The sequence below is a fragment of the Pseudophryne corroboree genome, chromosome 4 (assembly GCF_028390025.1).
Source record: "Pseudophryne corroboree isolate aPseCor3 chromosome 4, aPseCor3.hap2, whole genome shotgun sequence".
In the NCBI taxonomy this organism is placed as follows: Eukaryota; Metazoa; Chordata; class Amphibia; order Anura; family Myobatrachidae; genus Pseudophryne; species Pseudophryne corroboree.
This window is the reverse complement of record NC_086447.1, coordinates 306,430,773-306,454,004: the sequence shown is the minus strand read 5'-3', so window position 1 is coordinate 306,454,004 and position 23,232 is coordinate 306,430,773. Positions and strand designations below refer to the sequence as shown.

At 42.6% G+C, this 23,232-nt stretch overlaps 1 protein-coding gene across 8 annotated transcripts in view; it reads right to left on the bottom strand.

Annotated features, from left to right (window-relative positions):
• NAALADL2 (N-acetylated alpha-linked acidic dipeptidase like 2) overlaps positions 1–23,232 on the bottom strand; it is a 1,057,096-nt gene that overhangs the window by 675,339 nt on the left and 358,525 nt on the right. For all 8 annotated transcript variants that reach the window (XM_063916285.1, XM_063916288.1, XM_063916286.1 and 5 more), the window contains one exon: positions 5,087–5,597. In XM_063916285.1, the coding sequence (XP_063772355.1) occupies positions 5,087–5,562 (476 nt within the window). In that variant the 5' untranslated portion in view covers positions 5,563–5,597. The remainder of the gene's footprint in view (positions 1–5,086; positions 5,598–23,232) is intronic.

The following is a 23,232-nucleotide window of genomic DNA, read 5'->3' as shown; positions in this document are numbered from 1 at the left end:
ATTTTGAAGAAAAGTGACAGTTGCTGCCCCCACTCCACCCCACAAATGCCACAGCATATTGATCACGCTTTGGATGATAGGGGCCTGCGAGTGTTATCTCAAGCAAGGGTCTTGTGCCTGTGCAGACCCGCACCATCAGATTTGTATGTAAACTATTGGGTTTACATACAAATGTGACTTAGTCCCACTGTACATACAGTAATGCTGTTGATACATATACAGTTTAAAAACATGCACTGAAACCACCAAAAGAGCAAAACCACAGACTGAACTTAGTATTGTAAACTGTCCCTTGCATAATACAACCAGAGCACAGGAGTATATTTGCCGCCTGTTTGCTGTAGAAGTTCTATCAAAGTTCAAGTATACAAGAGAAGCATAGTGCAAATGTTTACCCTTCACATACAATGTGTACTCTGCTAATATTTTAGAGCTACCCAGATCATTAAACTAAACTTAAACTTTTCTCCTAAAATACTACCTAGTTTAGTTAACTTTGTGGCATAAATTATTAATGAGAGAGAGAGAAGGAAAATCAGGATTGTCTGTTACATGTGGTCATTTTGCTGTACAATGAGCAAAGTGCCCCTGTATATTTACTAGAAGGTGAAAGTTAAAAATGCAAATTATGTCCTTTTAAATATAAAATAGAAAACTCAAAGCAAACTTACTGTAGCTCCCAGCATAGATTCACAGTGTGCAAGCAGTGGGTCTTCCAATTTATCTGTGAGCAGCACCAGGTGATATCTTCAGAAAGATGTTGTATGTTTTGGCAAAGACTGGCATTGTTTCTGAGCCTTTGCTGACCTATGCAAATGTGCAATCTTCCCTAATATCACATAGAAAATGATGCTGCTGGCAGAAGGTAGGGAAGGACATTGGCATTGCACACAGGTAATAATATGCCTCTGCACAATGGTTCTTCTACATTGTACAATACTTTACAAGAGATGCACCAAATCAGTCCAACTCCTCACGCCAACCAGTTAAACAAACTGATGGACCTTAGTGGAAACCGAGGTTCAAAGTGCCAATTAAGATGAAATCATCTGCATTTACTAAAAGATCCTTTACTAAAAAATGCATCTCAGGTGCAACTCTACTAGAGGCTAAGTGGTTGCAACTGGATGTCAACTGGGCATTGTAATGTAGTTTTTGTTGAGCTATGAGCATAATGTGGGTGTGTACTGTAGATGGAATTGTGGGTTTTTTAAGAGCAGTGCATACAGTATGCAGAGATGTGTCTGATTTCAAATGGATCTCTTGCACCAAGATTATACTGGGGCAAATGTCTGCTGAAAATTATGATAAAGAACGGAACCCCTTGTAATAAATTTGACATTAGATTTCATTTTAATACTGTCCTAAAAATATGACAATTAGAATTTGGTTAGTTACAAACTTAAAATGGGTAACTGCAGTACATTCTATTTATTATGTCAGTCAATGTAGTAAGCTTGTTGGTTGATAATTTAAAAGGACAACCTGGGCCACCCCAAGGTACAAAGACTATGAAGATATTGCATAATCTGCTCAGAATTTTGGCATCTTTTTAATAAATGACATATGGGTCTTTTGGGTGAATAGTTTTCATCCTATACACTATTTTCATTGTATCTATCTGAAACTACAGTATTTTTCAGCTCTAAAATATGCAATATTGTATATATTGCATTAGATAATGATTATGTGACATTTCACTTGCAGCAATTAGAATACTTACAAGAAAAGAACTTACCCCACCACCTTCCTTTGTTAAATTAATTTCAACTTTTGATCTCATTTGGGAAGAGACCAATTATGTGCATGGAAACAGACAGGGTAATGTTGCTGGTGTTGAAATAACAGTCACTGAATGTTTAAAGTCAAACGACTTGCTTGACCCCAAACAGCATAGATTTATTGAAGAAACATCATGTCAAACAAGTCAAATTGATTTTTGTCTGTGCTAGTCCAGAGTAAAGTTGTGGATATAGCTTGTCTAGGATTCAGTAATGCATTTGACATACTAGGAGTACAGTAGATGTGTAAGCTGCAAAGGTTAGCATTTGCTTCTAGTTCAATTTAGTGAATACTGTCTGTTATTGGATAATGACTGGTGGTGGACTGTTGTAGTCGATAGGGCATACTTAAAAAGGGAAATAGGCCAAAGACACAGCTTAATAACCCAACATTCATTTCTTCGTTTGATGATCTGCTGTATAATCATAAGTTTTACTTTTTAGATGGTGGTAAAGGCCTTTATGACCTTTAGTGGTTGGTGATTTTTTTTTATTTCTCTATTCTTATTGTCATTAATAAAAGCAGGCTAACTAAAAAACAGGACTAAGTATATGCATGTTTTTATAGCACATCAACTGATGTTATCAAATATTTAGTCTAATCTTCATACAGTATGCAATTAATAAGAAGCATAATATAGAATTGTTAATCATGAGCTTACTGTAAGAATGTAGAGCAATCGTTGTAATTAAATGTCCTGATAGATTCAGGCCACAAAGGGTCTACCACACCATTGTGTTTAGGTAGCCTGCTTCATCTGGTAACTTTTTATTTGGCACATCTTAGACTTGGTCAATGACCATTTCTGGATACTTTTTTCTGCAATTCTTTAGCTAAAGAAACTTATGCCCAGATTTATCAAGACTTGGAGAGTGATAAATTGCACTGTGAAAAGTATCAAACAACCAGCTCCAAACTGCCATCTTACTGAAAAATGTCAGTTAGATGCTGATTGTTTGGTACTTTATTGCCATGCAATTTATCATTCTCCAAGGTTTGATAAACCTAGGCCTTGTTTCCTTAGCATTCAGATACCTGGGACATCTAAGTCAACATTATAAGTGGTTATACAGCATACTTGCAATATTTAATTATTCCCTTCCAGGAGACATCCCTCCAGTTTCAGAGGGTAGATGGAGTGATCCACTGTTGGTGGTAAGAGTGGGTAAAACTCATTATATGGCCTCACCCTCTATGATGCAATGCAACAGACTGCAGTAACATACACAAAGAGGACATAGGTACAGATGGAGACAGGGTTATCTATGCTGGCTGAGTTGCAGGCATGTACTCTCGGCGTGACTACACGATCTGTCCACCTAGTCAAGCTGGGAGTGCATGAGACGCTTCCCATTCAGAGCATCTCTGTCTGGGCACGCGGATGGAGACTCTCTCCATTAAAGTGAATGGGGAGCGCGTGCCCATCCAGACGGAGATGCTCACAGTAACTAGGTGCACCCAGGCGGGCACCTAGTCACTCAAAGAGTAAGAATAATGGAGTCTCTATCTGTATCAATACGCCAATATGCTGCCCATTTCACTAGGAGAAAAGCAGAATGTGTGAGAGTGCTGAACTCTTTCAAAAGTACATGCAAACACAGGATTTCTGGAGGGGGGGTTCCAAATGTTTGATTTTAGAGTAATTGCCGCCAACCAACTAAGGGAGTATAATTAGCATGTAACAAGCTACAGTTTGCCCCAAACAAAGTGCAGTTTATACAATACAGTACTTCAGATATGTCCAGGCCCAATGACCATGGTAAGCCACTTACCAGATTCTATCTCTGGTGTGATGGTTGAGCACCCAGATCCACAGACACATACCTACAGCAGACTTGGTAGAAAAATCTGCTGCCACTAGATATGTGCAGCAGCTCCATTACATCATTTACAGTATACTGACACTGACACTGAGGAAGCAGCCGATGCTTTTGAGTAGGCTGGGAAACGCATCTGTCACTATCTCCATACACAGACTGCAGCGGATCATTATCCATCAGCCGGCTGGCTGAATCACTTCCCCGAAGTGGGGGAATGGCTGTGTAACCATCTGCCCATTGACTCCGGATAAGGCCGGGAGTGAGAGTACCGGCCGGGAGGACAAGCGGTCACATTGCAGTTAAAGCGGATAAGATGTCCACTCCAACCAAAAGGCTACCGGTAGGAGCATTAGCCAGGAGGATCACCGCAAATACTGTGACTTCAACAGAGGCATTTACATGGTATACGTTTCAACATATTTATAAAATACCACTGGACAGTGACTGTTTTTTCTACCAATATTGCATGAACTGCTCCAATAACACATACAGGTTGTGTGAGCGAGGCTTTGTCCATTTTATTGACATTAACACATGCTTATTAACCAGACAAATGGACATGTGGACCTAAGTGCCATCTAAAGTTCTACGTGCATGTTTAGAAATCACTGGGAGGTGATTACACCAGCGTGCAGTATATATTAAAGAGCCATATTGGTGTGTACATATGCTGGGTATACTTATAATCTATTTCTCCTAAGAATTATTTTAAGATGTTTACTGATAATTAAGTAAAGTGAACAGAAATAGATCTATATACGCATGTGTAGAAGCATTTATAATTCTTATATTTTAGCCTACATTGTGAAAAATGGCTTTATTTTTTATGTGATGCCGGCCGGCACTAAGTATAATTGTGATAAGGAATATTGATAGAAATAAAAATATATATTTTTTAAATCCACAACAGATGTGTATAACGCTCTCTCAATTGTTTCTTTCTATACATGCATGTAGTAGTCTCTACAATTATTTGTGAAAACCCATGAGAAATGGCAACTATGGTACTAGAGAATAATGCAGTTATAAGAACCCTTACTGTATAAGGAAGTATAGGCTGTGTTTAAAGACATCAGTAGATTTCAAGTCACATGAATGCCCCAGTTTCCAGTTAAAGATTATGGTAATACTAATATAATTAACATTTCATTGACAAACTTAATTTGAGAGCTCCATTGAGCAGCCCTGGCAGTGGGTAAAGGTATGGCAGTAGGGAGTGCCAGCCAAGCATCTCACTCTTACTTGCAGAATGAATTGGAACCCCTGGACCAAAAATAACAACTTTGTCTGTTTATGTCAACTTGATTTTTAGTAGGCTTTGTTATGTATATAATTGAAGATTCATTAAATATAAGATATTGTATGTACTATAAATAACAATAACATATTTTAATTGTAACATTAATCAATGTAATCTAACCACTGCAGAAAATAAATATTACTATTATCAGAAACACTGGTAAAAAAAAGCAAGATGCACATACCTGTAATATTGTTCAATATGTTCTTTTGTGATGTCTTTTAATATCTCATTGATAACAGGGAGTTCAGTTGATGAAGCAATCTCATTTGACAATACACAGTTACTGGAAGGATTTTGTTTTGTAAAATATCCTATTAATATCCCCAAAATAAATGTACATGTGAATGTGCAAAACGTTTTTGCAATCATACAAAAGTGTTTGGAGGTCTTTGGTTTTGATTCTGCCCAATGGGAAAAGTATTCTGGCTCCTCCTCTAATCGTTGGAAACGTCCTTTGGGTGAAGTTGATGGTTGGTTGGAGGTAATTGTGTGAGATGGATTTGCCGGAGTGTTCCCATGGTTGTCAGTGAAACCATCCAACTGAAAGTGACTGGTTCCAAGTTCCTCCAGCTCAGTCTCCATGTCCCATTCTAGCTCCAAAGAAGATGTGGGAATGTCATCACTTTCCATATAATGCAGATCTAAACCAGCTTTCATGTCAGTTCCTAGTTTCTGATATGACAAATCCTTTCCTGTAGAATGAAGACAGCAATATTTGTTACATTCAATTCTATGATATGTTTCAATTACTGTAATTAAGGAAAAGACTATTAAAAATATAAAATTTATAATGCTTCTGTGGGTTACCTGTAAATATTAATAATCCTCAAAATGTGTGTACATGGGACCGCAGCAGATAAAAGATATCAACTGGGTGCTCCCGGTTTCCAGCACCAAACAAGCCTGAACAGGTTTCCATTGTGGCTAAAATTGACTGGGAGCTAACACAATGTTCAGATGCCATTAGCCCTTGGTAACCTATGGCAGTACACTTGCTAGATTTGAACCTGGAAGCAAAGTGAAAACAGTAGCTATCACTTTACTTCTCTTTGCCTCTACAGAGCTTTGATAAACTGTTACAGGTGCAGATGCATTAAGCCTTGAAGAGAGATAAAGTGGAAAGAGATAAAGTACCGACCAATCAGCTTCTAACTGCCATGTTCCAGACTGTGCTTGAAAAATGACAGCTAGGAGCTGGGTGGTTAGTAGTTTATCACTCTCCACTATATCACTATTCAAGGTTTAGTACTGTACTGCAGAGGAGGAATTAGGGGTCAGGCCACCCCGAGGCAAATAACTGGCTGCCCCCATTACTGTCCCCTTCATTTCAGGGCCAGTCTGAATACCTCAAGACAACCATAGTAGCCCCAACTTCACCCCACTACCACCTCTCCCTGACCACAATTTGCTGCCCATTGTTCCACTCTCCTCAGTTGCAAAATAAAATATAAAATAATTAAGTCATAATGACAAAGAAAAAATTCACCTGGCCTCATCAGCTTTGTGTGTCACCCCTAGGCATGTACCTCGCATGCCTAGTAAGAAATCCTCTGCTGCTTTACCGTACCTTCTGCCATTAAGTGTATTAAAATGTCCAGCTAACTGTATATCATCTGCTGTTGTGTGTAAATATGTGATTAGTACTTTATACTACAATCAATAGTTTCTTGTAGAAATTTACTGTATCTCCTTTGGTAAACTTATATATAATGGAAACTTTTCTGCACATTTTCAGTTTCTATAAATGTCACTGTGGCACAGCTGGCAAATCATTTTTCAAAAAAAGAAAAAAGTTATGAAATTCAGAATACATTTAAATTGAAATGTAGTTTTAAACAAAATGTTTATTAATATGGTTACTTTTTAAAAACCTTTTTCATAAAAAAATGACCACTCAGTGTAGCAAAAAAGGAGTATGACAGAAAGCATGTCCTTGTATAGATTTTTGAATAGATGCACCATCGCTTGGAGAGTGATAAAATGGAAAGTGATCAACTACAAGCTAATAAGCTCCTAACTTTGAGTTTTCAAACAGGGCCTGTGACATGGCAGTTAGGAGCTTATTGGCTGGTGCTTTTTCTCTGTCCATTTTATCACTTTCCAAGCAATGATGCATCTAGCCCTGAATCTCTAAAAGACTTCATCCACTACAGTTATGAGATAGGGCATCTTTAGAGTTCTACTGTAGAGCTATGGTAGGCACATACAGTAATGCATCTGTTTTCCCTGCAGCTCTGCCTCATGAGTTGCTTATGAAGAAACACATCTGTGAGGATGGGATGTCCAAGATTCCACAACCCCAAAGGGTTATCAAAGCTGAACAATTGACATTAAAATAAATCTTGCATTAAAATAAATTGTTTTCTCACCATATGAATGTCTGCCTAAAATATATTCATTCTGTGAAGTTTGCAATTGTAACAAGGTCTGTTGTGCTATCATTTTGGTATTCAATTTCTTGTGTGTTGTATATTGGGGGTCATTCCGAGTTGTTCGCTCGTTGCCGATTTTCGCAACGGAGTGATTAAGGCAAAAATGTGCATGCGCATGGTTCGCAGTGCGCATGCGGTAAGTATTTTAGCACAAAACTTAGTAAATTTACTCACTTCCGAATGAAGAAATTTCATTGTTGAAGTGATCGGAGTGTGATTGACAGGAAGTGGGTGTTTCTGGGCGGAAACTGACCGTTTTCTGGGAGTGTGCGGAAAAATGCAGGCGTGCCAGGATAAAACGCGGGAGTGTCTGGAGAAACGGGGGAGTGGCTGGCCGAATGCTGGGCGTGTGTGTGACGTCAAACCAGGAACGAAACGGCCTGAGCTGATCGCAATCTGTGAATAGGTCTGGAGCTACTCAGAAACTGCTAAGAAATTTCTATTCGCAATTCTGCTAATATTTCGTTCGCTATTCTGCTAAGCTAAGATACACTTCCAGAGGGCAGCGGCCTAGCGTGTGCAATGCTGCTAAAATCTGCTAGCGAGCGAACAACTCGGAATGACCCCCATTGTACAGAATATTTCACATTGCAAACTCATTTTTATAACATAATATTTTACACAATGATTTATATAAAAAAAACACAATGATCCGACTGAACATTAAGCAGTTCTTTAAAAAAATAAAAAAAATAATAATAATTCTTGACTTTAGTCCTGACTAGAAAATAATTTTGCACTACGGGGGTTATTCAGGTTTGTTAGCAAAACAAAAAAGTTAGCAACTGGGCAAAACTATGTTGCACTGCAGGTGGGGCAGATGTAACATGTGAAGAGAGAGTTAGATTTGGGTGGGTGATATTGTTTCCGTGCAGGGTAAATAATGGCTGCTTAAATTTTATACTGCAATTTAGATTTCACAATACACCTGTCAGAACGTCTCAGTCATACGGGGCATCTTGCGCTGTATGGTGTAAGGCCGATACTGTAAGCGTATGAGGACACATCTGTACATTTACTCTCACTGCAAAGTTTATTTTACCTTTTTGTATTTTACAATAGAGTAAATAAAACATTTCTTCACCATTCCTTCTAGATTTTGCTAATTTAGTCCAAAATTATTAGCAAATATTTGTCCATCTCACAGTACCAATGCCGTAACTACGTGTGTGCCCTAAAGTCATCAGCGGCATTGTAATGAGTCAAACTGACTCATTACAAGCTGCCTGTGTGCGTGTGCTGCCGCCAGAGAGGAGCAGCTCTGGGAGCAGGGGAGAAGGAGGAGGAGGGAGGGGGGCTCAGCCCAGAATTCACAGCGGCGGCCAGCCAATGCAGAAGGAGAGGGACAGATGCATGCGGTGCAGCCACCAATTACATGGCGCTCCTGTGGCTCCCGAGTCCCCCTCCCTCCTCCTCCTTCTCCCCTGCCTCTGGAGCTGCCAGCACCGAGGAACCTGACTGCCTGAGCCAGCGGAAAGATGGTAAGTATCACCTGTTCTATTGATCTATCTATCTATCTATTCATCTAGTCTACTTAATGTGTGAAAGGGGGACTGGCTGCCGTAATGTGTAAAAAGGGGGACTGGCTGCCTTGATCTGTAAAAAGGGGATGCTGTCTGCTGTAATGTGTAAAAAGGGGACGCTGTCTGCTGTAATGTGTAAAAATGGGTACTGTCTGCTGTAATGTGTAGAAAGGGGACGCTGTCTGCCGTAATGTGTAAAAAGGGAGACTGGCTGCCGTAATATGTAAAAAGGGGGACTGGCTGCTGTAATGTGTAAAAAGGGGATGCTGTCTGCCGTAATGTGTAAAATGGGGATTGTCTGCCATAATGTGTGAAAAGGGGGACTGGCTGCCGTAATGTGTAAAAAGGGGACACTGTCTGCTGTAATGTATAAAAAGGGCAACACTGTCTGCTGTAATGTGTAAAAACGGGGACTGTCTACCATAATGTATAAAAAGGGGTACTGTATGCCATAATGTGTAAAAAAGGGGACTGTCTGCCGTAATGTGTAAAAAGGGGTCTCTGTCTGCCGTAACGTGTAAAAAGGGGAATATGTCCAACATAATGTGTAAAAGGGGCTCTACATGGTGTAGTGGCGCTACTATGTGGTGTCATTTGAATAATGGGGACTACTGTGCACCGTAATATGAATTGGTATTATTTTGTGGCCACACCCCTTCCCATGAAGCCATGCCCATATATCATTTTTGCGCACCTGAGGCGCGCACTGCCCTTATATTACATAAGGGGTGGCGCGCCGATGCCGTTTTTTGCACACAGAGCTAAAATGTCTAGTTACGGCACTGCAGAGTACTGTAGATGCAACTTGGCACTCATTCATACAGGGCATGTTTCCAGCAATTGTTGATTATGATATTTGGTATAATACATTCAGTTTCCCATCCACAAATAATCCCCCCTACAACACCCTGTGAATTAAAAAGAAAAATATTGGTTTATTTTAGAAACAAAGGAATTTTTGTAAATAAGTATTTTACAGGTGACAAGTCATATGAAAATGTTAGTGATTGTATATTATTTACTCCAAATAATGCGGTTATTAATTTTTAATCCAAATAATTTTAACAGGGTTTGCCCTGTGTGGTGTAGAGGTACGCTCTCCTGTACCGCATATGGGGGGTCATTCCGACCCGATCGCATGCTGCACTTCTTCGTAGCCGTGCGATCGGGTCGGAACTGCGCATGCGCGTCATTTCCCCGGCTATGGCTGTTACAGGGCAACAATATGGGGAACAAGGAAAGCGGTCACAGTGGCGAACGCAAGAAGATTGACAGGAGGAAGGCATGTCGGGGCGTCAACTGACTGTTTTCCGGGAGTGGTCCAGCGAATGCAGGCATGTCCAGGTGTTTTGAGGGCGGATGTCTGATGTCAAATCCGGGACCTGCATCGCTGGATCAGTTGCAAATGATAAGTAAGTATTTTTCTTTTTGCAGAGGGCTGGTCTTGTTTTGCTAGAAACTTTTTTAGCATAGCAGGGCTGCACAAGCATTCGCAGCCCTGCTCTGCTAAAATACACTCCCCCATAGGCATCGTCAGGTTGATCATATGAGCAGCCAAAATTTGCTACGTGCGATCAACTTGGAATGACCCCCATAAAAATGAAGGAGAGCAAAAATTTGGAGGATAAAATAAGGAAAGATCAACAAGCATTTCCTCCTAGTGCTGAAGCTGCTGCCACTAGTCATGACATAGATGATGAAATGCTATCAACGTCGTCTGCAAAGGCTGATGCCCAATGTGATAGCAGCGGGTATGTAAAATCCAAAAAGCCAAAATTTCAGTAAAATGACCCCAAAAAATAAATTTAAATGGTCTGAGGAGAAACGTAAACTTGCCAATATGCCATTTATGACACAGAGTGGCAAGGAATGACTAAGGTCCTGGCCTATGTTCATGACTAGTGGTTCAGTTTCACATGACAATGGAAGCCCTCATCCTCCAGCTAGAAAAATTATAAGAGTTAAGCTGGAAAAAGCACAGAAAAGAACTGTGCATTCTAAGATGGTATCACAAATCCCCAAGGAGAGTCCAACTGTGTTGGCGGTTGCGATGCCTGACCTTCCCAACACTGGATGGGAAGAGGTGGATCCTTCCACCATTTGCACACCCCCTGCAAGTGCTGGAAAGAGCACCCACAGTCCAGTTTCTGATATTCAAATTGAAGATGTCACTGTTGAAATACACCAGGATGAGGATATGGATGTTGCTGGCGCTGAGGAGGAAGTTGACGATGAGGATTCTGATGGTGATGTGGTTTGTTTAAATCAGGCACCAGGAGAGACACCTGTTGTCCATGGGATGAAGAAGCCCATTGTGATGCCTGGGGAAAATACCAAAAAAGCCACCTGTTTGGTGTGGATTTATTTATCCACAAATCCGGGCAACAGGAGTCAAGCCATGTGTTGCCTCTGTCAATCTGTAATAAGTAGGGGTAAGATCGATAACCATCTAGGAACATCCTCCCTTATACGTCACCTGCAGTGCATTCATCAGAAGTCAGTGTCAAGTTGTGAAACTTTGGGTAAGAGCGTAAGCAGTCCACTGACACCTAAATCCCTTCTTCCTCTTGCACCCAAGCTCCTGCAAGCCACAACACCAACTCCCTCAATGTCAACTTCCTCCTCAGTCAGGAACGTCGGTAGTCCTGCAGGCCATGTCACTGGCAAGACTGAGGAGTCCTCTCCTAACTGGGATTCCTCTGGAGGATCCTTGAGTGGTATACCTGCTGTTGCTGCTGCTGCTGTTGTTGCTGCTTGGAGTCGATCGTCATCCCAGAGGGGAAGTCAGAAGACTACTTGTACTACGTCCAGTAAGCAATTGACTGTCCAGCAGTCCTTTGTGAGGAAGATGAAATATGACAGCAGTCATCCTTTTGCAAAGCGGATAACTGAGGCCTTGACAACTATGTTGGTGTTAGACGTGCATCCGTTATCCACCATTAGTTCAGTGGGACTTAGAGAAATGTTTTAGGTACTGTATCCCTGGTACCAAATCCCATCTAGGTTCCACTTCACTAGGCAGGCTATACCGAGAAAGTACAGAGACATCAGAAAAAGTGTCCACAGTGTCCTACAAAATGCAGTTGTACCCACTGTCCACTTAACCACGGACATGTGGACAAGTGGAACAGGGCAGACTAAGGACTATAAGACCATGACAGCCCACTGGATAGATGTATGGCCTCCAGCAGCAACAACAGCAGCTGCACCAGTAGCAGCATCTCGCAAACGTCAACTCATTCCTAGGCAGGCTACGCTTTATATTACTGCTTTCCGTAAGAGGCTCACTACTGACAACCTCTTACTTACAGAAACTGAGGGACATCATTGCACAATGGCTTACCCCAATTAGACTCTCCTGGGGATTTGTGATATCGGACAACGCCACCAATATTGTGCGTGCATTACATCTGGGCAAATTCCAGCACGTCCCATTGGACTGTACAGTTAATTTGGTGGTGCAGAATTTTTTGAAAAATGACTGGGGCATGCAGGAGATGCTGTCGGTGAGCCCAAAAAATTTGCGGCCCACTTTCAGCATTCAGCCACCACGTGCCGAAGACTAGAGCACCATCAAACACACCTGAACCTGCCCTGCCATCACCTGCAGCAAGAGGTGGTAACGAGGTGGAATTCAATACTCTATATGCTTCAGAGGATGGAGGAGCAGAAAAAGGCCATTCAAGCCTATACATCCACCTACGATATAGGTAAAGGAGGGGAAATGCACCTGACTCAAGCGCAGTGGAGAATGATTTCCATCTTGTGATAGCTTATCCAACCCTTCGAACTTGCCACATGTGAAGTCATTTCAGACACTGCCAGCTTCAGTCAGGTCATTCCCCTCATCAGGCTTTTGCAGAAGAAGCTGGAGAAATTGAAGGAGGAGCTAAGACAGAGTGATTCCACAAAGTATGTGGGACTTGTGGATGGAGACCTTCATTCGCTTTACCAGGATTCAAGGGTGGTCAATCTGTTGAAATCAGAGCACTACATTTTGGCCACCGTGCTCGATCCTAGGTTTAAAGCCTACGTTGTATCTCTCTTTCCGGCAGACACATATCGGCAGAGGTTCAAAGACCTGCTGATGAGAAAATTGTCAACTCAAGTGGAACATGACCCGTCAACAGCTCCTCCTTCAATTTCTCCTGCAACTGGTGCTGCAAGGAAAAGGATAAGATTTCCTAACCCACACGCTAGTGGTGATGTAGTACAGTGAGGAGCAATTGCTGACATCTGGTCCGGACTGAAGCACCTGCCAACGATTACTGACATGTCTACTGTCACTGCATATGATTCTGTCACCATTAAAAGAATGGTGGATGATTATAGGAGTGACAGCATCCAAGTAGGCATGTCAGACAGTCCGCATGTATACTGGCAGGAGAAAGAGACAATTTGGATGCCCTTGCACAAACTGACTTTATTTTACATAAGTTACCGCGCCTCCAGTGTGTACTCCGAAAGAGTGTTCAGTGCAGCCGGTAACCTTGTCAGCGATCGGCATAGAAGGTAACTTCCACAAAATGTGGAGAAGATGATGTTCATCAAAATGAATGATAAATTCCTCCGGGAAGACCTTGACCAGCAATTGCCTCCAGAAAGTACACAGTGACCTTTGATGGTGGATTACAGTGAGGATGAATTAATACTTTATGAGGAGGATGTACACAGTGAAAGGGGTGAGGAATCGGAGGATGAGGATGAGGTCGACATCTTGTCTCTTTAGAGACAGTTTGTGCAAGGAGAGTTTGATTGCTTCTTTTTTGGTGGGGTCCAAACAAACTAGTCATTTCAGCCACAGTTGTGTGGCACGGATCAGTACTAAATGCCGCCGGCCGTAATCCCGGCGGTCGAAATACCGATGCCGGAATGCCGACCACACAATCCCGACAGGGGTGGCAAGCAGAACGCAGCCCCTAGCGGGCTCACTTCGCTCGCCACGCTGCGGGCACGGTGCCTCGCTACGCTCAGCACACTATTATATTCTCCCTCTATGGGTGTCATGGACACCCACGGAGGGAGAATATGTCGGGATTGTGGCGGTCGGGATTCCGGCGTCGGTATTTCGACCGCCGGGATTCCGGCCGGCAGCATCTTGACCGCATCCCGTGTGGCAGACCCTGTCACTGAAATGATTGGTTTGTTAAAGTGTGCATGTCCTGTTTATACAACATAAGGGTGGGAGGGAGGGCCCAAGGACAATTCCATCTTGCACCTCTTTTTCTTCTTTGCATCAAGTGCTGTTTAGGGTCTAGTTTTTTTAAGTGTCATCCTCTCTGCCACTGCAGTGCCACTCCTATATGGGCCAGGTGTTTGTTCTGCACACTTGTGTCACTTAGCTTAGTCATACAGCTACCTCACTGCACCTCTTTTACTTCTTTGCATGATGTGCTATTTGGGGCCTAGTTTTTTTTAAGTGCCATCCTGTCTGCATCTGCAGTGCCACTCCTAGATGGGCCAGGTTTTTGTGCCACACACTTGTGTCGTTTAGCTTAGTCATACAGCCACCTCGGTGGACCTCTTTTTCTTCTTTGCATCATGTGCTGTTTGGGGCCTAGTTTTTTTAAGTGCCATCCTGTCTGCCACTGTAGTGCCACTCCTAGATGGGCCAGGTGTTTGTGCCACACACTTGTGTCGCTTAGCTTAGTCATACAGCCACCTCTGTGCAACCTTTTGGCCTAAAAACAATATTGTGAGGTGTGAGGTATTCAGAATAGACTGGAAATGAGTGGAAATGAATGCCATTGAGGTTAATAATACCGTAGGATCAAAATTACCCCACATTCTGTGATTTTAGCTGTTTTTATGTTATTTCAAAAATCAGCCAGATCCAAAACCAAAACACAAAAGGTTGGTTTTGGCAAAACCAACCCAAAACCAAAACACGATCAGGGAATTAGAACCAAAACACAAAAAGTGTCCGCCGCACATCTCTAATAAAAAGTAAATTAACAAACAATAAATAAATAAATACTATTGGATGCCTATAGTTCTTTTTTTTTACCAAAATGCCCAATCTAAATCAGTAATAAGCATTTGAACCACTTGCTCATCACATTCACAATGATAAAATATTGCTCCTGTAGAGAAGACTGAAAAATCAACTACTGTCTGAAGCTTTCCAGTAATCTTTGAAAGCCTCAAATCAACATCAATTGCGTTGGTACAGTGTACCTTATGTTTATAGTCACCATAGGTTAGACTTTAAGACAGCAAAATGTTTTCAAATATTTGACGTGAATAACCTGCATAATATTTCCAATCAGTAGAGCAGCGTTACTGAAGTTTATTTAAGTTTAACCAACATATTACTGTACAAGAAAATTATTAGTAATGTAATTTATTAGTTTAACATACTAGAATATAAAACAAAATATTTAAATGCATACAGATGGAGCCACACTCATCTAGTGCGGCTCCATTGCATACGAGCGCTCCCGACGTGACTAGGCAATCCGTCCGCCTAGTCATGCCAGGAGCACACAGACACACTCTAATTCTAGTAAATGGGGCACGTGCGTGTCACGTACGTGCACGTGCCCTAGACGCGGTGATAGGAGTGCCCGGGCAGGCGCGCCCAGGCACAGACAGACAGATGGAGACAGATCATTGCTCCATCTGGACATGCCAAATAAGCAGTTTCTAATCATCACTCCAACCATCCAACACATATATAACCAACCGCAATAATAAAATAATGAAACAAACAAAATTAAGTACACTAAACAACTACATTAAAAAAACAACTACATTTGAAAAATTAATAAAAAACAAAAAAGAAGAGTGCCAACAGTTTAGTAAGTCACAGAATGTGGGATTCAGCAAAGCTGATTAAAGGATACATAGGGACAAATTTAATAGCCTACAATTGGTTAAATAAGTAAGGTAACAAGATCTCCAACATGTGTAATGTTCTTTATACCACTGCTTCCTCTCAGGGCTATTAGTTTGTGCCTCATATGGGGTGTGATACTAAATGATGGTCTTCGGGATGCTGGTGGTCACATGACTGACTGCAGCATTCTGACTTTTAGAATACCGACAGGGGATGGGGTAATTAATTTACCCCTCCCCTGCTCCCTTCTCTAATCCACCTGGGGTGGCAGATAGGACTTCGGACACAGGGGGTGTCGGCTACATTTACTCACAGGAGTTTGCAGCTAGGGTTAAGGACACAGTGGGTGTTGGCTACAGCTAACCCCACATGTGGTGCCTAACCCTAACCCCCTTCCTGGGAACTAACCCTTACCCTCACCCTAAGGATGCTGTTGGAATGGCTTCTGGCTCATGGATTCAGAGTGGTTTCAGGATACCAGGGTCGGTCAACTGACCTCAGGCATCCACCGCACCAGGATGCTGACCGCATTCCCTCATATCAGTCATACTGTCCCAACATCAGCGTAAGATGGCAGGGCTAGTATAAACATGTCAAATAGTATAGTCAGATTTCTGCATCTAAAGGGAGCAATATCAGCTGAATTTCATCTCAAACTTGTCGAGTTGTACAGTGGTAGCGTCATGTCACGGAAATATGTTTGGGTTTGGTGCATGTACAAAATGAGCAGCAATGCAGCCAGATGAGCACACCTTACAACTGATGTTGGGACAGTATGACTATGAGGGGAAGCAGTAGTCTACCTGCTTTGGCCTAGTGAGAAATTAGAATGAAAGAGAGAACATTACACATGTGATGGGTCTTGTTACCTTACTTATTAAATCACCCTTGTATATTAGCAACTGCACCCAAAGAGAGTAATGCACTACATCAATTATTATTATTATTTATTATTGTTATGTCCTGAATTATGTTATTACGCAATCACAGTGTGGAGTACTCAGTACTCCATTTCCACAAGTAGGCTGGTTATAGAGTGTGCGACTGGTGTTCCGGTCAATTCTGCTCACCAGACCACAAATCGTAAGGAATTGAAATTTTTAAAATACTATGGGAGGAATGTAGTTGGGTGTGAGAATCAGGAAGTGTGAGATTTTGGGAGAGTTCTCTTGTTTTTTGGGTTTTTTTTTTCAAGTGGCAATCATTTACATGGCAAACCATGGTGATTTTGCCATTTAAATTTATTGCCACTTTATAAAAACAGGAGAGCCCTCCAAAATCTCTCACTTCCTGATTCTCACACCCTACTACATCCCCCCTCTATCATTAAAAAGAGTGCAACTCATTTCATATTCATACTACCGCACTGTTCCAACAATATTGTTGGGATACTTCTGATTTTGAGACATCGAAAGCTGTTTAGTTTCACCAAAAAGTGGGCAACTGAGGCAGAGGTGGGGATGGGATGAAGTAGGCAGGGTTTGGACAGATCTGGGTGTACAGTAACTTATTTTATCCCAATATTGCATGTCTAAATGTTGGGATTTACTGTATGTTCAAATCTCCAACCTGCTCCATAGCTAGAAATCCTGGTCTGGATTTCACAATATCTGGAAGACAATGCGCTTGGAGTCTATAGTGAAAACCAGCTTATGCCTGATCTTTGTAGCACTTTGTAGCACTGGTGCAGAGGTTCTCAAACATGGTACCAAGGCACCCCAACGGTCCAGGTTTTAGGTATATCCATGGTTCAGCACAGGTGGTTAAATCAAATTGACTGAGGTGCTGATTAATTCACCTGTGGCCAAGTATGGATACACTTAAAACCTGGACTGTTGGAGTGCCTTGGGGACCATGTTTGAGAACCTCTGGAATGGTGTTTATGTGGGTAGAGAGGGGGGTGCATAAAAGACATATTTAAAAGAAATGGATCTCTTACTGACCCTGTAGGTTGTGGGGGCAGTTTATTGAGAGAAATCTGAACTCCTGAAGTGTAATGAATGTATAGTTTGTGTAACAGTTCTTTGGCAATGTGTAAGCACTTTTTCCACTAAATTTGTATTGCTAACTACTCTAATGTCAGATACCCCAAAAATTAATTGAGATCACCAAAACTTAATTGAGATCTCAATGAATCCTGTGTATGTGAACCTAGAAAGACAATAAGACGCTCAGAAAACACATATATTGTGCTGTGGTCTTTGGGGCTGATTCAGAGGTTGATGCTCATTGTTCTGCCACTCAGTCTTTATACACAGCATCAGTACAAAAATATGTAAAAACCACAGGAGCATCAGATCAACTGCGTGACCACCTCAGGTTACTCAGACCCAGCATATGTCCGGCATAAACACTCTACAGAGGCCAATAAATATGCACTGGAAGACACAGGCCCTAGCCTGTTGATTCCCCCGCACCCGAACAGTCGCAGCCTGTCAGTCATGCCACTGCACCCAGGGCAGTGGTGGGCTGGGGCGGGGTGCCAAATGCCCCCTGTGCTGATCCTATTTTCACCTCCTTGGGCTGGCCATTGACCTCTGGAGTGCACAATATTGTTTTGCTGCCTATTGCCATGGATGAACAGCACACAGCCATGTTGTTTTGTGTGGCAGCACAGTGCTGCTCACTTATACCCCTTTTACACTCGCACTCCCGGGTCACTCCCGGGATGCTTCCTGGAATGCATTCCGGGGACTGACCCCTTTCACACTGCACTAAGACCTGGGATCGACCCGGGACAGCCCCATTTACACTGATCCCGGGATATCACTGCAAATGCATTAGTATGTCATTAGAAATGGCCTTGGGCTCAGAAAAGATGACATCAGCTTTTCTGAGCCCAAGAAAGCTCCAATCCGAGTCCTTTTAACAGTCCCAGGATAGTGAATCCCGGGACGGACCCTTTCACACTACCCAGCTTCCCGGGACGGTCCCGGGACCAACCCTGCTTTAGACCTGGGATGAAATCCCGGGATGCTCGACCCGGGAAATTGTCCCTGTACCCTTTTACACTGACAGAAATCCCGGGATGATGCGCGTTCACGTGCAATATCCCGGGATATTCATGCGAGTGTAAAAGGGGTATTAGTGCCTGCTCAGGAACATCCTGGGCCCACTTCTTTCTTTCAGCTGGTGGCCACTGGCCAGGTCAGTGTGGTTGACGTTCATTTTTCTGCTTCCCCTTCAGTCTGCCCTGGAGGGTGGCCAGCAGCTGAGGAGCTTTTGGTTTACTGGAGATCTCTGTATCTGTTACAAGCCCGGCCATTTCCATGCATGGTCCCAGCTGCGCTGCATTCCCCCTCCCCATTGACACCTGATTCTTGCCCCTATATGCTTGTCTGTCTGGCCAGGCATGTGTCTGCTTTCTCACCCACAGTGTGCTTGTGGCTATCACCAGTTTAGTATGTGCATATGTCTCCATCTGCTCCACCCATGTGTGCCTCTGTTCCTGCCCATGTGTGCCTCTGTCCTTCCCATTTCTGTCTTTGTCCCTGTTCATTTCTGCCTCTGTCCTGACAGTGTCCATTTCTGTCTCTGTCCCTTCCTATTTCTGTTTTTGTCCCTACCTGTTTCTGTCCCACCTATTTCTGCCACTGCCTGTGTGTCCCTCTGACCCTACTCATGTGTGCTTCTGTTCCACTTGGTATTTGTGCATGTCACGGTCTGTGTGGCTGATAATTTATTCCTTCTATCCCCCCATGTGCACACACGGTACATGCCTTGCTGTGGAATTTTATTTTTCAGTTATGGGCAAAGGTTTTATTTCTCCTTGTTACTTTTCAGTTGCATGGTGGTTCACCAGTGGCGTGGAGCCACGTTCTCTAAGCTGCAGTTTTTGAATGTTTTGCTGCTTGGCTGGTGTGGGCCAAGCAGTAATGCAGGTGGAGATGGCAATGCAGCACTGGTGGGCTACAGCTACGCATCACTGGGTACCTTTTTTGTTTGTAACATAGCTTGGCCAGTACTGAATTACAAGGTGTAGCCGTTCTTGATGGTTCTGTTCTTTTTTTTTTTTTTTTTGAAGAACAGTTCATTGAAGAAAAAATTTTTTTTGTTATAATACAGCACTGATATTTCAACAATATTGCAATATATAATGAAAAAATAAACAGAATGAAGACATCAAAGAGAGGGGGGAGAGGGGAAGAAGAGGGGGGGAAGTGCATTGACACTCCAAGGAGGTGCAGATAAAATTGCATATAGGCATAATCTTTAACTCCAAGAGAAATACATTTTTTTAGAGGCATAAGTATCCAGCAAAAACACTTCAATAGACTTCCGACACATAATAAGAAGGAACCTACAACACCCTGTCTCTTTACAGGCCAAAAGTGAAGGGAAGGGGAGTGCATCATGAAAACTCAGCCACGCAGCCCATGTTTTAGAGAAAGTGGAAGATCTATTCTCCACTATACTAGATAAAAACTCTATCTGGTACGTGTTCCATATAGTCATGGTAATGGCAGCTATAGACGGAATAGTAGCAGACTTCCAATGAAACGCTATCCTGCACTTCACCGCACAAGTAATGTGCCAAATTAGCCTCTGATCTGCTTTCTCTAGCCCACTGATCTCTTGGGAAATCGAAAAAAGGAAGGGGTAAAGGGAACCCTAACTTTAGTGATGTTAAAGATCAGCATATTAACCGCTAGCCATAGAGGTGAAATACATGGGCATTCCCAAAAAATGTGGAACAGGGTGCCCTCCATCCCACATACCCTCCAACAGAGACCCGAAGCGGTTGGAAATATGCGTTTCAGGCGAGATGGGACCAAGTACCATCAAGCGTAAATTTTATATGAATTTTCTCTATGTCTTACTGAAGTGGCGGAGGCTACCAGACTTCGTCTAATTTGGGTCCACGTATCAGGACCTAGGTGTTCCCGAATGTTCGCTTCCCATGCAACTTCATGCTTAGCCAAAGGGGGAAGTTTATGAGTAAGCATCATCTGGTATAGTGTAGAGATAAGTCCCTTTGACGGAGGTCGACTAAGGCAGAGTCTTTCCAAGGCAGTCCTGGACCATACTCCTACCCTCTGAATCCAAGAAGAGTGAAAGCTACGCAGTTGTAAGTATTGGAAAAAAACATTGGTGCGGGAAATTGTATGTGTCCTGCAGGGCAGCAAAAGTTGGGAATCCCGGTAATGGGCAAAATATCATTAATAAACAGCAAGCTATGAGCCTTCCAGTCTCTAAAATTATGTTGGCCTCCACCCTCAGGGAATGTGGGGTTATCCCATAAGGGGTATAGTGTAGGAGGGGAGGAGAGCAGGGAATAAGTCTTACAAAGCCTATCCCATAGAGTGAGAGTATGTGTAATAGGATGGAAACGAGATAAATCTCTGCGCTCGGGGGATCCATAGTAAAGTGGAGACTGAAGCCAACTGCATTAATGCAGATTCTAATTGGACCCATCATCTAGTGGAAATGTCACCATGCCATTGGATGGCCTGTGACATGTGAGCTGCATAGAAATATAGCTTCAGATTCGGTACACCTAATCCTCCCTCCTTAGCTCCACTAAACAGAGTTTTCAGTCGTACCCTAGGTCTCTTGCAAGCCCATAGGAACAAGGATAGCTTTTTCTGTAGGTTTGTAAAAACGTGTGAGGGTATTGTGATTGGCAGGGCCTGAAAGAGATACAGGAGGTGGGGTAACACGTTCATTTTTAGCGTGTTCGCTCTACCTGTCCAAGAGATAAACTGTCCCGACCACTTTGTAAGATCTGATGATATTGTGTTAGTAAGCCTGGGATAGTTGGAAGAAAAAAGTTGGGAGTGTATTTTAGTTAGGTAAATCCCCAAGTACTTCATATGTGGGTGTTTCCATTTGAAGGGGAAACTCGAGGCCAAGGATTGTCTAAGAGAATTGGGCAGGTGGAAGTCTAAAACCTCAGATTTCGAGTTATTAATTTTGAAGTTGGAGATATCACCAAAATCTTGCAAAATCTGAAATAGATTGGGGAGGGATATGAGTGGCTTGGAAATAGTAAGGAAAATATCATCCGCATACAAGGATATTTTGTATTCTTCAGATCCTACAGTTATACCTGAAATATCTGAACTGTTACGTATCTTGGAGGTTAGAGGTTCCACCATGAGGACAAAAATGAGGGGGGAAAGGGGGCATCCCTGTCTGGTACCATTGTGTATCGTAAAGGGCTGAGAAGCACATCTGTTAACCAATATACGGGCCATGGGAGATTGGTATAGAGAGTTAATTCCTGCTAAGAAATTATCCTTAAAACCATATTGGGCAAGAGTCCTATTCATGTACAACCAGGATATTTGGTCAAAGGCCTTTTCCGCGTCCAGACCCATGACCAAAGAGGGGGTATTAGAGATATTAATAAATTGGATAGTATCAACAGCTCTTCTAATATTGTCATAGGCTTGTCTACCTGGCATGAACCCGACCTGGTCCGGATGAACCAGATGAGATATCACCCCAGTGAGGCAGTTGGCCAAGATTTTTGCAGATAAATTTTAAATCCAAGTTTAATAGCGAAATAGGCCTATAATTACTGCAACTATTAGGGTCTCGGTCGGGTTTTGGGATAACGACAGCTGTAGTAGTGGCTTTATCAAAAGGGGAACCAAACAACATGTCATTGAAAAAATCTTTCAGGAAGGGTGTTAGGGACAATTTGAGTCAATCTCTGCGGCTGTGATGTCTATATTAAGAGATTGAAGTTGTGTTTCCGATAACCTTGGCAGTGAGCAACTGGATAGAAACGCATCTATGAGGTTTTGCATATCTGTAATATCTACAGGGTTAGGGATGTTATATAAAGTTTGGTAAAACTCCTGGAAACTATTAGCAATCTTTTGAGGATCATAAAGTGGGTTGTGTTGGGCATCATTAATACACAGTGGGGGTGATTCCGAGTTGTTCGCTCGCTAGCTGCTTTTAGCAGCATTGCACACACTAAGCCGCCGCCCTCTGGGAGTGTATCTTAGCTTAGCAGAATAGCGAATAGAAATTTCTTAGCAGTTTCTGAGTAGCTCGAGACTTACTCCTACACTGCGATCAGTTCAGTCAGTTTTGTTCCTGGTTTGACGTCACACACATGCCCAGCCACTCCCCCGTTTCTCCAGACACTCCTGCGTTTTTCCCTGACACGCCTGCGTTTTTCCGCACACTCCCAGTTTCCGCCCAGAAACACCCACTTCCTGTCAATCACACAACGATCAGCAGAACGATGAAAATACTTCGTAACGCCGTGAGTAAAATACCAAACTTTTGTGCTAATTTACTTGGCGCAGGCGCACTGCGTACATTGCGCATGCGCAGTTTGCGACTAATCGCTCCGTAGCAAAAAAAAATAACGAGCGAACAACTCGGAATGACCTCCAGTATCCTGTTCCTCTGTTCTCGGGAACGGAGACGAGCGGCCAGTAGAGAATCTGCCTCATCTCCCTTAGAGTAAAATTTATACTGCAGCCATCTCATAGTTTTGGCTGCTTTTGCTGAAAAAATCTGGTGCAACTGGCCTTTAAGAGCTAACAATTTACTATAGATTGAGCGTTTGGGG